Source organism: Columba livia, chromosome 4 (genome assembly GCF_036013475.1).
Source record: "Columba livia isolate bColLiv1 breed racing homer chromosome 4, bColLiv1.pat.W.v2, whole genome shotgun sequence".
In the NCBI taxonomy this organism is placed as follows: Eukaryota; Metazoa; Chordata; class Aves; order Columbiformes; family Columbidae; genus Columba; species Columba livia.
In genome coordinates, this window is record NC_088605.1 from 25,535,817 (window position 1) to 25,549,313 (window position 13,497).

At 41.0% G+C, this 13,497-nt stretch overlaps 1 protein-coding gene across 15 annotated transcripts in view; it reads left to right on the forward strand.

Moving 5' to 3' along the window:
* Positions 1-9,460, forward strand: part of LIMCH1 (LIM and calponin homology domains 1) — a 180,961-nt gene extending 171,501 nt beyond the window's left edge. For all 15 annotated transcript variants that reach the window (XM_065060771.1, XM_065060768.1, XM_065060769.1 and 12 more), the window contains 3 exons: positions 2,683-2,791; positions 3,702-3,804; positions 6,363-9,460. In XM_065060771.1, the coding sequence (XP_064916843.1) occupies positions 2,683-2,791; positions 3,702-3,804; positions 6,363-6,388 (238 nt within the window). In that variant the 3' untranslated portion in view covers positions 6,389-9,460. The remainder of the gene's footprint in view (positions 1-2,682; positions 2,792-3,701; positions 3,805-6,362) is intronic.
* Positions 9,461-13,497: the final 4,037 nt, after the last annotated feature.

A 13,497-nucleotide genomic window follows, 5' to 3' on the forward strand; every position in this document is an offset into this window, starting at 1 on the left:
TTACTGATTTAAAACAGTCCTTCCTTTAATTCCCAAACTCAAATTGCATTTTGCTTTTTTGCTGGTTTTGTTAGTTTGTTTCAATTTGCCTACATTCGTGCTAATCTCCTAGATATTTGATTCTCTCAGGCAATGAGTTGTGCAACTTTCAATGACATATGTGTGCCAACTCAAAATAAATGTTAACTGTAGCCTGATAGAGTCACTGATAATTTGCAGTGTATTAAAACCAGTTGGCTTATTTAATGAAGTGAAGTCATACAGCACATTTTATTCTTTCATTCAACACTTTTACCTGTCCTTATCATAACTCTGACACTAGAGAAACAAAGATGAACTGAAGAATAATGCAGAGGTGTGTGAAGGCTTAAGATTATAAGAAAAACAACCAGGAAAGTTATTCTGAAAAGAATCACGAGAATGAAACTACATTAAAAGACAGTGATGTGCCTGGGCTGTTGCTGATAAAGAACAACGGTCTCAGGAGTGACAGATTAGATGGAAACAAGGACAGTTTTCTGGTCATGATGACTGTTTCTGCTGCTTCTGTTTCTTTTTTCTTTTCTTTTTTTTTTTTTTTTTTAGTGGTTTCTGTATGGTGATGTAGTCCAGATCAATCTCTGTTGGTGGCTTATTATGTTACTGCACCAAAAGATGAAGCAAGATACTGTAAACTTGCTTATCTGTGCACAATTTCATCAAACCATCTTTTTGAAACTTTTGAAGTATCCTGAAATTCCTTTCGCAGTTTCAGCCCTTTCTGAAAAAAGAATGGGTGACACATGACAAGGGATCTCTTTTGGTCTTAGGTTCATCTCACTAGACAAAAATCAGTTCTGGCAGACTGGTGAGAAGGGAAGAACATGAAACACATAAAATTGTACACCTGCACTGCCATTAAAAACATTGTGAGAAAGGGTATGAGTTATTCCTGGGGCCCTCATCCCTCACCCAGCTGTCATCAAACAGATGATTTACTAGAAAGGTCTAGACAGAACTGAAACTTAAGGAGAGAGTTGAAGTATTTTTGTATTGCAGATAGAGATCCAATTTCAGCTTTTGTCTAACAAGTTGGAGTACTAACAGGCATGTGTTAATAGCTGCAGCAGCATGGACTAAAATGAGTTAGCAAGTGTCTGGTGCCTGGTCTGTGCTACGGCAGTTGCACTGCCACTGTTGACTTCACTGGCTTGTTTGGGTGTAGCAACATCACTGCCTCCTGACGTGCAGTAAGCAAACTCATTTGCAAACAAATTGAAAATATTCCAGGCTGAGAATCTGACTTGGGTAATTCACGTGAATATCTGTTTTGATTGCTGTGGCACTGACTGGCTCTGGATAATCCACTGGCATGGTTCTCCGCCATCCAAGTCCCTGTTAGGAGGCTTGCATGTCCCTTGATCTAACACAGCAGACTTGGAAGGGAAGTGGGTCTGAGCTGCTGTACATTCAGGTGTTTTAAGTCATAGAATCATTTAGGTTGGAAAAGGTCTTTAAGGTCATAGAGTCCAACCATCAACCTAGCACTGCCAATTCTACCACTAAACCTTGTACCTGGTGGCTCAACTACTTCCCTGGGCAGCCTGTTCCAGTGCTTGACAGCCCTTTCAGCGAAGAATTTTTTCCTAATATCCAACCTAAACCTCCCCTGGTGCAGCTTGAGGCCATTTTCTCTTATCCTATCACTTGCTACTTGAGAGAAGAGACCAACACCCTCCATGCTACAAGCTCCTCTCAGGTAGTTGTAGAGACTGATAATGTCTCCCCTCAGCCTCCTTTTCCCAAGGCTAAATAGCCCCAGTTCCCTCAGACGCTTCTCACAGGACTTGTGCTCCAGATCCCTCACCAGCTTCATTGCCCTTCTCTGCACTCTCTCCAGCACCTCAATGTCTTTGCCATAGTGAGGGATCCAAAACTGAACACAGTATTCAAGGTAGGGCCTCACCAGCACCGAGTACAGTGGCACAATTACTTCTCTAGTCCTGCTGGCCACACTATTCCTGATATAAGCCAGGATGCTGTTGGCCTTTCTGGCCACTTGGGCACACTGCTGGCTCGTGTTCAGCCAGTTGTCATTCAACACTCCCAGATCCTTTTCCACTGGGCAGCTTTCCAGCCACTCTTCTCCAAGCCTGTAGCACTGCCTGGGGTTGTTGTGACCCAAGTGCAGGACGCAGCACTTGGCCTTGTTAAACCTCATACAATTGGCCTCAGCCCATTGATAAAGATATTAAAGAGAATTGACGCCAATACTGAGCCCTGGGGAACACCACTCATGACTGGCCACCAACTGGATTTGACTCCATCCACAATTCTTTGGGCCCAGCCATCCAGACAGTTTTTTACCCAGTGAGGGGTACACCTGTCCAAGCTATGAGCAGCCAGTTTCTCCAGGAGAATGCTGTGGGAAACAGTGTCAAAGCCTTTACTAAAGTCTCTGTAGACAACAACACAGTCTTTCCCTCATCCACTAAATGGGTCAAAGTCCTCTATGTGTTTGTCTGCAAGGCAGCAACGCAAGTTGATTCAGCAACATGGCTGAAGGGTCAATGTGTATTTATGTGAAACCCCACAATCTTCCTTCCTCCCATCCTGTTCCTCTCCATAAACCTGTGTAAACATTTGGCTGTATTTTAGCATCAGTTGCTGTTCTGTTTTCTTGAAGTCATGTTTGTCTCCTAGGTCTGTCAGTGGAAAGAAGCTTTGTTCTACCTGTGGGCTTCCTCTTGGAAAAGGAGCTGCTATGATTATTGAAACACTTGGTCTTTATTTCCACATTCAGTGCTTCAGGGTATGTCTCTTGTTTTCTCAAGAAAAATCTCGAGCCAAGCAGAGTGTGAGAAGATAATATATTGAGGGCTGTAGATGTGAAACTGAAAATGAGAAGATCAAGAGATTCACATGTTTGTTATGTGTTTGTTTGTAGGAAAGTGGAAGTAAGGCAGCTAATGTATTATTTTGTTGTCAGACATGCTAATTAGACTAAATCCTGTGATTTAGCATGTAAACTTAGCTTCCTCACTTACAAAGAGAAGCATCACATAATTTCCTAGTTGTACTCATTGCTTTTTAAATATAACAGTAGTTACCTTGTGGCTGGTTTTTTTTATTATTTTTTTTATTTTTTTTACCAAAACCTGGTCAGTCCTGAAGCTGTCTTTGATCTGACCCATGGTTGGAAAGCTTTGACTATGAAATTAATGAGGTATTCTGGCTTTCACCATGCTTCTCAACAGAAACACTTCTTGATTGTTCTTGAGTGTTTCCGCCTGGAAATGACTCAAGATAGCTTTTTCTAGAGAACCCAAAAAGTGTCCATTTCCGTTATTTCTGTCCCAAGTTGTATTAGACATTCGTGAAGCCTTTTTTGATTTTGGACATTTACCCAGACTAAATCTCTGACCTCTCTAAGCTTTGTCCATCACAAGTGGGCTGGCTCCAGAATGCAACATTAAAATCAGATGTAACTTAACATCACTAGAGTTCATGTCTGTGTGAGCAGAGACTGCTGAAATCCAGTCCTAAATACCATTGGTTCTTAACCCTTTCACTGATTTGCAGTGCTCTCCAGGAGTATGGGCTGGGTTCTGGGGAGTTAGTTTTTCTCACTGTTCCAATAACTGTTGAAACAAAAGTCAAAATTTAGGAAGAGTTGTGACAGGGCATGGACTCCCTTACTTTCTCTGTTCTTCAATTTACAGTGTGGCATTTGCAAGGGACAGCTGGGAGACGCAGCAAGTGGGACAGATGTCAGGATTAGAAATGGTCTTCTTAACTGCAACGATTGTTACATCCGATCCAGAAGTAAGTACCAAATCCTGTCTGAATGACAATGAACTCTAACAGTACTGTTGCCGTGATTTTCACTGATGGATTTTTCTTCTCCTGGCTTTGCCACCCAGGCATAGCTTTGCTGTGGGAAGGGGAACCTTTCCATGCCATTTTAATCATCCTAATCATCCTCCTGAATCAAAACAGATTTCCAAGCCCATTAAATCTTGCCCAGGGGATCTCTGCTCAGCAGTATTAGACTTAAAGGCTATTTCTGTGCATAAATATAAACTCCTACACTGTGCACACATGTTGCATGTTTTGGAGGCTTGGATCTCTCACATCATAGGAGACAATGTAGATGCTTCTACTAGGTCTAAAACCCTGGGCCTTGTTCAGAGAAATTCCCATTTGTTATTTCTCCAGGCCTCCCTTTGTAGACGAAATGGTCATGTAAAATATCAGGAACATTCTGTAACTTGTAATTAATCCTTGTGGTGGTATCCCCAGACCTGTGCTAAAGTGTTGCTTGCTGCAAGTTTTGAAGAATGAGACAGACAACAGCATGTCAGAAAAAAGACTGGTACATTTTTCTGCCTTAGAGCAGGTCACCTGAATGTCCTTCCTAGTCCTGGATTTCTGTGACCAAATTGCTAAAGTGTTTCAGCTTCACCCCGATGTCACCGGTGATATGAAAGGGGCAGTGCTCATACTGGCTTCTACTTTGTGGAAAAACATAAGATGCAGGAAAAAAAAAAACAACACAGGAGTAATCATTTTCTTCTTGTTTAGTGTACTTACTGCCCACAGTCCTAACTGCTAAGTGGAGATACAGAGCTCTCTTCACTTACTATTTCCTTTCTTCTTTCTCAAAAGCAGTGGCAGTAGAAATCCAGAAGTAGGAAAGGTACCTACCTACATTTGCCAGCAGAAGAATAGATTTTTTTTTCTTCAGTGTTTCAGGAAAGAGATACTTCTCCATCAGCAGAGCTAGAGGGTGCTATTGTATAACCATTTGTTTGGTGATTTTTATTTTTTTAAATTCTGCTAAGAAACCTTGGCAACTTTTTATTGTTATTTCTTTAACCTGACACATTTAGAAATAGCTTTTCCCCTTCAGGCTTGATATTATAAACCTTCCTCATGTGGATGAGGTCCTGACCCTTAAAATGCACGTTTGCACATCCATCTTTACACAAAAAAAGAGAGGAAGGTGATAAAACTAATATTTTCCTTTTCTTCTTAATCCTTTTTCCCTAAATAAAAATTGAGGTCCCTTAAGGATAAGTGAAGACTCAAATAAATTATTTGTCATCTTATTTGCTGTAGAAATCACTCCCTCCATTATAACTTCTGCAGCAGTGGTGCTAGAAAATGCAGTACAGACCTGCGTACAGTGTTTTGTGCAGTAAGGGTTTGCATTGGTACATACCTAGCACTACAGTAACCAGGTCTATGACAGAGGGAATAGGTTTTGAGGAAATGTGTGGTTCCTAAAGAGGATTAATGGCAAAGGTTTGCCTTTTTTCCTACAAATTGCCCTTTCCTGCTGTATTCACTCCACTTGCAAAATCTCAAAATATGAGTTAGTTGCATTTAAGCTACACTGGCTCTTGTTGACAGTTACAATGGGACTGATTTTGATAAAACTGCAAATATGGTTAGTTTCTCATTTCTACCTAGAATTTGACAAACTCCACATCTGAAATGAAGAGCAAACTGGTGCAGTGTTAGTGTTTTGCCTTCCAGTTCTGGGAAGTCTGATGCTAAATATAGAATGAGGTGCTTGCTTGCAAAGCTTGTGCCTTCCTGCCCATGCAGCTCCATCTGAAAACCTGTGCAGCAATGCACACAATCGACAGCCTCTGACCAACCCAGAATTAATCAGTATTGGTTTGAGATGCTTATGGACATCTCAATTAAATATTTTGGCTGCCAGAAGCTTATTTGAAACTGTGGTTGGTTCTGTTTCAAAATAAATTATCAAAAACCTGAAGAGAGAAAAGCATTAAAAATATGAGTGGTCCAGATTCCAAAATATTTATATTTTTCAAATTCATTGATAGTTTATTTCTCTACAACTAAACCTCACAGAGAAGGGAGCTTGTTATTCAGTGTCAAACACAGGGAAAAGTTACAGGTTTGTGAGTGTTGAAGTCAAAGGCGGGAAGTAAATTTATGAGATTCCCTGCATGGCAAAATAACACAAGGGCTCTGTATTACCACATAACACGAACCAGGCACAGCTAAGGATGACTCATCAGCCCTTTGCTTTAATATTTTGCCTCTGCACAGCCTTAAAGTAAATATGCCCACAAGTACGTTGAAATGGCAATGAAATAAAATGAAATAAAAGAGCATGCAGAATGCATGTGTCCATATGGCATGGAAAATATATTTTCACTGAAGTTACGCTGAATCCTTCTTTGCAGTTGGTGCCCCAGCTTTGCAGGAAGAAAAGGAAGCAGGGCACAAATGATATGTATTTCCAGATGCAGTTTTTTGAATGGTAGAGATTACAATAGGAGAAGCCTGTGTGTGTTTGTTAAAATTTGTCAGCTAATGACTTGTTTTGGTTCTGTTTCACCCAGCTGCTGGACAGCCAACTACATTGTGACATGACTTTCAGTCCTAAGAACTGTCAAGAAGGAACTCTCTTCTCATAGTATCAGCTGCCTCCAGACAATCACTTGTAAGAGCTTGAATCCATGGACATCATGGCTGTCATCTCATTTTGAAAAACTCATAAAAATGCTGCAGCTGCTCCTTCAAAATGCAATATGTTGGTTTTTTCCCTTTCTTAAGAAATTTGCAAGATATGTATGATCATGTTTGGGAAGGCAAAGCCTAAGTACTATAAAAAAGAAGTCCCACCTTTTGGGTATGCTTATGATTTCCAGTCTGTTACCTTGTTCTTTTGAAAGTAATAAGAAAATAAACATTCAATAAAGCTGTTTTGTTTTAATATTTCTAGGAATTAAAATGTTTAAGTTTACAGAACCTTTATAGAATATGCCAACTTGAGCTGAGAAGTAATTTTAAGATAGTATCAAATCAGTGCGTTTGAAAAACTAAACATCACAGCACGGCTTCTCTGTTATGACTGAAGCTATAACATTTTTTATACAGAGACTAGTTTGATAATACATCCTGTAATTCTGAAGCAGTTTGTGTTTATATTACCTTCAGTGGAGGGTAGGAGTTATACAAATAAATTATTGCACCTTTAGCGATAGGATTTTTTTGTTTGTGTACCTCAAGTAATGTTCATGACTATAGCTTAATATTCTCTCAAATAAAGATTACTTCATTAAACCTAAAGACTGTATACCGTTAACGATGGAAAGACTCCTGTTGGGAGCAATCCCTCTTACTAAGTTCAGCAGCCCATGCTGTTATTGAACTCAATGGAAAGTGAGGAAGGGAAGAGGTGGCTGAGTGGGCAGACACAGCTGATGTGTGAGTCTCCGAGGTGCAGTTCGACACTGTGGTGAAGCTTTTCTCTTCAGTAACTTTCCCACTGATGGTCTGAGTCAGTCTGAGATTTGCTCGTTTGCTTACAAACATTATGGTTGGTTGAAATCTCATGTAAAGAAACACATGTGGTGCGGGTGCCCTCCAGAACAGAGAATTAAACAGCCTTGAACCTGCTTTCTTCCATACACCCACCCCAATAAACTCAGCAAAACCCAGGGGTGCAGAAGGCGGGCAAGGAGGAGACTAGCAGCGGTAGGCAAAAAAAACACTTTAACTTGCCTGTGTTTGGGCCATTCTTCCTTTGTGGTTTTTGATTAAGCATGTGTTCCTTACTACAGTGGTCCAGGAGCTCCATGAAACAGTGGTCAGAGCTGTGTCACTTTACCTAAAATACACAGACCAGATTAGAGGATGTGTTGCAATTGTAAAATATCCTAGCACTTTTCAGTAAACAGTTATTGGAAATATCCCATTTTAGCAGTTCATGATGCAACTTAAAATGAAGGAAAAAAAAAATCTACTGATTCTGCCTTAAATCAGTGATAAAACTAAATTAATAGAGATTTATTTTATGTATGTGCACATCTGTTGTCTTTTGATGTGTTGGTAAATTGATTATTAGAGAAGCAATAATTTTGAGTTGTTCTATAGCTAGCAGCTATTTATTTAAACACTAGACAGTTGCTTGAATGTGGGTTGCATACCCATGCAAAACTGCGTGTCATCAAAAACCCATGTACAATGTTGTCATTGGAGGACATTGTGACTATCTGCTGGCAAGTTACATGTCACTTCCTTAAAACTGTGCCTTAGAAAATGCAAAGCTGTTGCACAAAGTCAACGATGACTTATGGATGCAATAAATCCAAAAAGCTGAAGTCCTTCGTGGACTTCACCTGGGGAATATTTGTAAAAAAAAAAAAAAATAAATCAGAAAAACATTTTGGAAAGAAAACGGTAACATCCAATGTTTTGATTAACCACCTGCATGATTTACCATTAAAGGGTTTTGATTGCCAGGATGTTTACACTTTGCATGTGGTCATCTTAACATTTCCCCACAAATAATGTGTAACGTGGAAATTCAAGAAGCAGATTTTATAATCAACTTTGTATATCTGTGTAATTCCATGTGCTGCATGAAGTTTATGTGAATTTATGATGTCTCGGCCTAATTTTTAAACAAGACTGTGCATGCTTGTGCATCTATTTGGCATGAGTCACTGACACCACTTCACCCATAGGATAGAGTTTTGATGTGCAAATCCGTCCCCAGGTGTATAAAGGGGTTGGCTGTCCCAAAGGTTAGAGCCGCTTCTCGTTCACTGTAGGAATAAGTGGCCGGCACCAAAAGGCACAGGCAGGGGGCAGGGGGCACACGTCACACTGCAGACACGCTGCTGCACCTCTGGAGCTGCTTAGAAATTGATCCCGGTGTCTATCAGTTAGTTCGCTATATGCATGTTTTAGTGAAGTTGATTGTATGTAAAGCAAAGTGAAGTGGCTTTCTCAGATTACGATTTTTCCTCCTCATGAACATCTTATTCACCAGCATAGAATAATTTTCAAGAGTTTTCTAAACCGTACTTGCCAACTGCTTATGTTTGATTTTATGTTTCTTTTGGAGTCTTACATGGCAAATTCATGCAGCTAAGATTTTTTTTTTCCTTTTTATTTTCAGTTTAAACACATAAATGAGATACATTTCTTATCAGGAACTTTGAGCACAGAAAAAAATAACGCTTTACTACATTTGAACTACAATGTAAATGTGTTTGTTGCAAAAAAATGATTTATTATTACTAAGCAAGTACAATGTATGTAATGGGTTTTAGATGTTTCAAAATTTATTTAGCCTCTTACTACTTCAGAGAACGTAAACAGATGTCATAATCCATCTGTATTTCACAACCCCATTTTCCATGGTGTATTTTTTCCTTACTCTTGCTGTGTAGTCTTATTGATGCAGTAGATCTGTAGTTTTTGGTGAATGTCCTAAAAGTTGGTGAACCAGAAGGGGACCATCCTTACCTGCATGTCCATTCAAGGACAAGGATTGTTGTCCTAGCTGGGGCTACTGTTGAATACCAATTATGCTAATCTTTCCTCTTTTATTTATTCTAAAATGCCTCTGGAAATTAGGAAAACTTGTCTAAAGTGCAACAGCTTTTATAGTAAATGTATGTTTATAAATAAAATGTTGATTACCTTTGGTGGTGTTGATTTTACTCATTATAACTAACTTCTATTGCATGTGGTGTATCTGTGAAACTGGGCTGCAGAGTGCGTACCTCCTACTGGTAAAAGCTTCTGCTTGATTGGAGTCAGCTGAACCAAGCCATATTCCACAAAACTTAGTATACAAGGTGAGACAATAAGAAAGCCATACTTGAGGTGGGGTGATACCCTGCAGATTGCTACTGTACACTGTAGCCAAATATTTCCAAGAGCACATGTGGTTGTTGTGGTAAAAGATGAGCAGAGATGGCTTTCGGTGAGTCAAACCCAAAGTCCTCAGAAGATTTTTCATTGATGTCAGTTGATTGTGGTTCAGACTGTGACTCAATAAAGTACTTCATGTATGCAAAGTTAACTACGTGCTTGGTTAATTCCATTTCTGTGTAGCAAAGATCCTGGAGTTCGTGCTTAGTTCTGCATGTGCTGCAGTATCTTACTAATTCTTGAATCCCAGCGAGCATGTAGCTTCACCCGTAACCAGCAGAAAGTTCACACAAAATTTTAAACTAATAACTGCCTCTTTTTCTTCCTTTTAATCGAGTCTTCGATGGATGACAGGTTTGGTTTTGTGCCAGAAGCACATCTCGGCTGTTAGATGAGTCATGGGGAAGTACTGACAATTAAATTTTTTGAAAGCAGATTTTTGTCCTGGTGCCTTGATGGAAACAGTAGTGGTCTTACATTATTTCTGGGCTTTCGTCTCTGGACAGGGGGCCAGCGTTGCTCTGGGGTGGCGAAGGAACGGTGGGGTTCCCGGCGGTGTGTCAGTGCCACACCTGCGGAACAGCTGGCTGCCGCTGGAGGCTGCTCTCAGGCTGGATTTGAAGGCAGGCAGCTACTTCTGCTTCAGCAGCCCTGCACCAGGGTTGCTGAGCTCCCAGACAAGCACAGTTTTGGTGTTTCTGACCCTTATGAACCAAGTGAAATGGTGGAAATTCTGGTATGATTTTTTTAATTATTTTTTAAATTTTCTGCTGAATGTGACCTAGCAGCTCTGACCTGACCAAAGCCATTTGTGATGCTAAAAGGGCACTGATGGGGGTGCACTCCACCTGCACTGATTTAATGCCAAAATAATTCCTCAAACTTTATAAATGGGGAGTTGTGTCACCTGCTTCCCTTGGCAGCACCTTCATCTGTAGGTAGCAAAGACTGCCAGCAGAGCCCCACATGTCTCCGCATGCCCCCAGCGAGGATGACAGCTTGCCTAGAAGTGCAATGAAGCTGGGGGCGTAAATAGGGGTTGGTGTGGGAGAGGAGTGGCTGTGAGAGCCGAGGCTCGGGTATCGGAGCAACGGGCACGTCAGGGGAGCTCTATGCCTCCTTCACACCCCACTGAGGTGCCATGTCTCCATCCTTCTCCTCCCCCACATTGCAGCCAGGCAGGATCAGGGCTCTGTTTCCTTCTCTATGCCCTTGCTTTGGGGTCCAGCTGACCCTCTTCGTTTTGCTCTTTGTTTTCCCTCTTCAGCAAGTGTTTTGGTGCAGAGATGTCAGTGAACACAGCCAGGCGCTGGTAGCTGTTAGAGGCTCCTGTCGCAGGTAATAAACAGCAGTAGCTTGCTCATCTCGTGAGTATTGATCCTTCTCCAGACAACTCTTCTGGGGGATAGTTAAAAGCAGGCAGATACCACTTTGTTTAGAAAATTAGCTTTAGGTACAGTTCTTGCTGCCCAATTTAGCAAAGATTTGGTCTCAGATGGATCTCCTTCCTGATAATGGGAAGCTGGTTAAGTTTTTACTCAATAAACCTTGCAGATAGGGGACTCACCCTACTTTTCTCCCCCCTTGTCTCTGCTCTCCTGATAAAAGGTTGGCGAACTGGGGAACAAGATGACAAAATACTCATTTTCAGAAACACATCTGCAGTGAGAAATCCAAAGGGCTTGTGGACAGTGGAAATGAGCAGATGAACACCACTTGGCTGGAAAAAAAAAAAAAAGGGGGCAGAAAAATACATCTCCTGTAAAGGCAAACAGGACTCCTATATACCTCTAAAAGCCTCCGGTAGGAATGTAATTTCATCTGAATTTCCTGATAAGGGGAAATGACTAAACTGGAAGCCGCTCAAGTTTTGAAAGCAATAAAAGCCTAAAGCAGAGGTAGAAAGTACAGGGTGGGCCGTGACTCTTCTCACAGTACAGTGTAGGGTTGGTATTTGGCGGGGGGTGGGGGGGGGGATGAGAATCTGTTTTCTTGTTCATCTTTGTTATAAAATGTAGCATAAGTTGAACATGCAAGAGGGATGCTTACCCCTCTGCAAGGCCATATCTGCTTCTCTGCCGACTTTACTGAATACCCCATGCTCTGCAAGAGTAGTTATTGGAGCTCTCCTACCCAAAGCATATGGGCTTTTAAACCATTTAGGAGAAAAAAAAAATCCATTATTTAAGACAATATTATGAGTCACTGTTAACTCATCCATACAGTCCATCTGCTTCACCGCACGGGATGCACTGGAAATTCTCTTAGCAAATGCCACATTCACAGTTTACAGATGCTTTCTTTCTAAGAAGGTAGCCTGCTACTTAAAACATGCAGAAGCCAGTTGCATGGGTCTAGAAACTAAATCAAAATCAAAACTAAAATAAATCACAGAATCACAGAATCACAGAATCGACTGGGTTGGAAAAGACCTCAGAGATCATCGAGTCCAACCCTTGGTCCAACTCTAGTCTGTTTACTAGATCATGGCACTAAGTGCCATGTCCAATCTCAGTTTAAAAACCTCTAGGGACGGCGAGTCCACTACCTCCCAGGGCAGGCCATTCCAATGCCTGATCACTCTCTCTGTAAAGAATTTCTTTCTAATATCCAGCCTAAATTTCCCCTGGTAGAGTTTAAGCCCATGCCCCCTTGTCCTATTGCTAACTGCCTGGGAGAAGAGACCAATCCCCACCTGGCTATAACTTCCCTTCAGGTAGTTATAGAGAGTGATGAGGTCACCTCTAAGCCTCCTCTTCTCTAGACTAAACAACCCCAGGTCCCTCAGCCTCTCCCCATAGGTCTTATGTTCAAGTCCCTTCACCAGTCGTGTTGCTCTTCTCTGGACCCGCTCCAGCACTTCAACGTCTTTCCTGAACTGAGGGGCCCAGAACTGAACACAATACTCCAGGTGTGGCCTCACAGTTGACAGCAAATGCAAATCTTAACTTGAAATAGCCATTTACCAAATAGAGAGAAGAAAACAAGATTTAAAAAAAATATAGTTGTGTGTTACCTCTGACTATAGACAACAAATTAGTCCAATGACAAACACAGGAACAGAGATGTACCATCCACATTGCTGGAAACCATCTGGTAGCTTCCTGTGTTGAGTATTAAGGTTTGTGGGACAAAATATGTCTCAGATGGTTAGGTCAAACTTTTTCTTCCAAAAAAGTAAGCAGCAACATCTGATAGCAAATGATGGTTATTCTGTAACACATGATGTTGTTCTTCAAAGTAATCTTTCGCTGAGTGTCTGGTTTGCTGGAGCTCACTAAAACATACTTTCCATACAATACACCTGACACCTGACACATTTCTTGCAGGCAGACAAAGAGGATCTTTGGCAATATTGCACCTCAAGCATGTGAAACCCCACGGGAAACCCTGTTGCTCTCCACAGTATAGTCAGACTTTGAGATTCTCCTAGAGAAACTCACACGACCTTAAATACAGTTACTTACTTCTGATGTGTGTGTACCTCCTGCAAGGACTCTTTCCATTAGTCTTTCAGCATTTTAAAGAGCTTGCAAAAAATAAATTAAAAAAAAATTAAAAAATCATGAAAATACCCCCATAATTTTCAGGACATTCACAAATGTGTGTTACTGGATAACAGGATGATCATTAGGTCTGTATTCCCACAAGCAAAATCACCAATGCAACAGATTTTAGCCATCTGTTATGTTCCTATACAGGTTCAACAGTGTAACCTGTGAGGATCGAAGTTTTCTGCAAATGAGAAAAATTTCCTGCACTCAGTCCTTGCTGAGACAGTACTAAAATATGTATTGGGATAAGGCT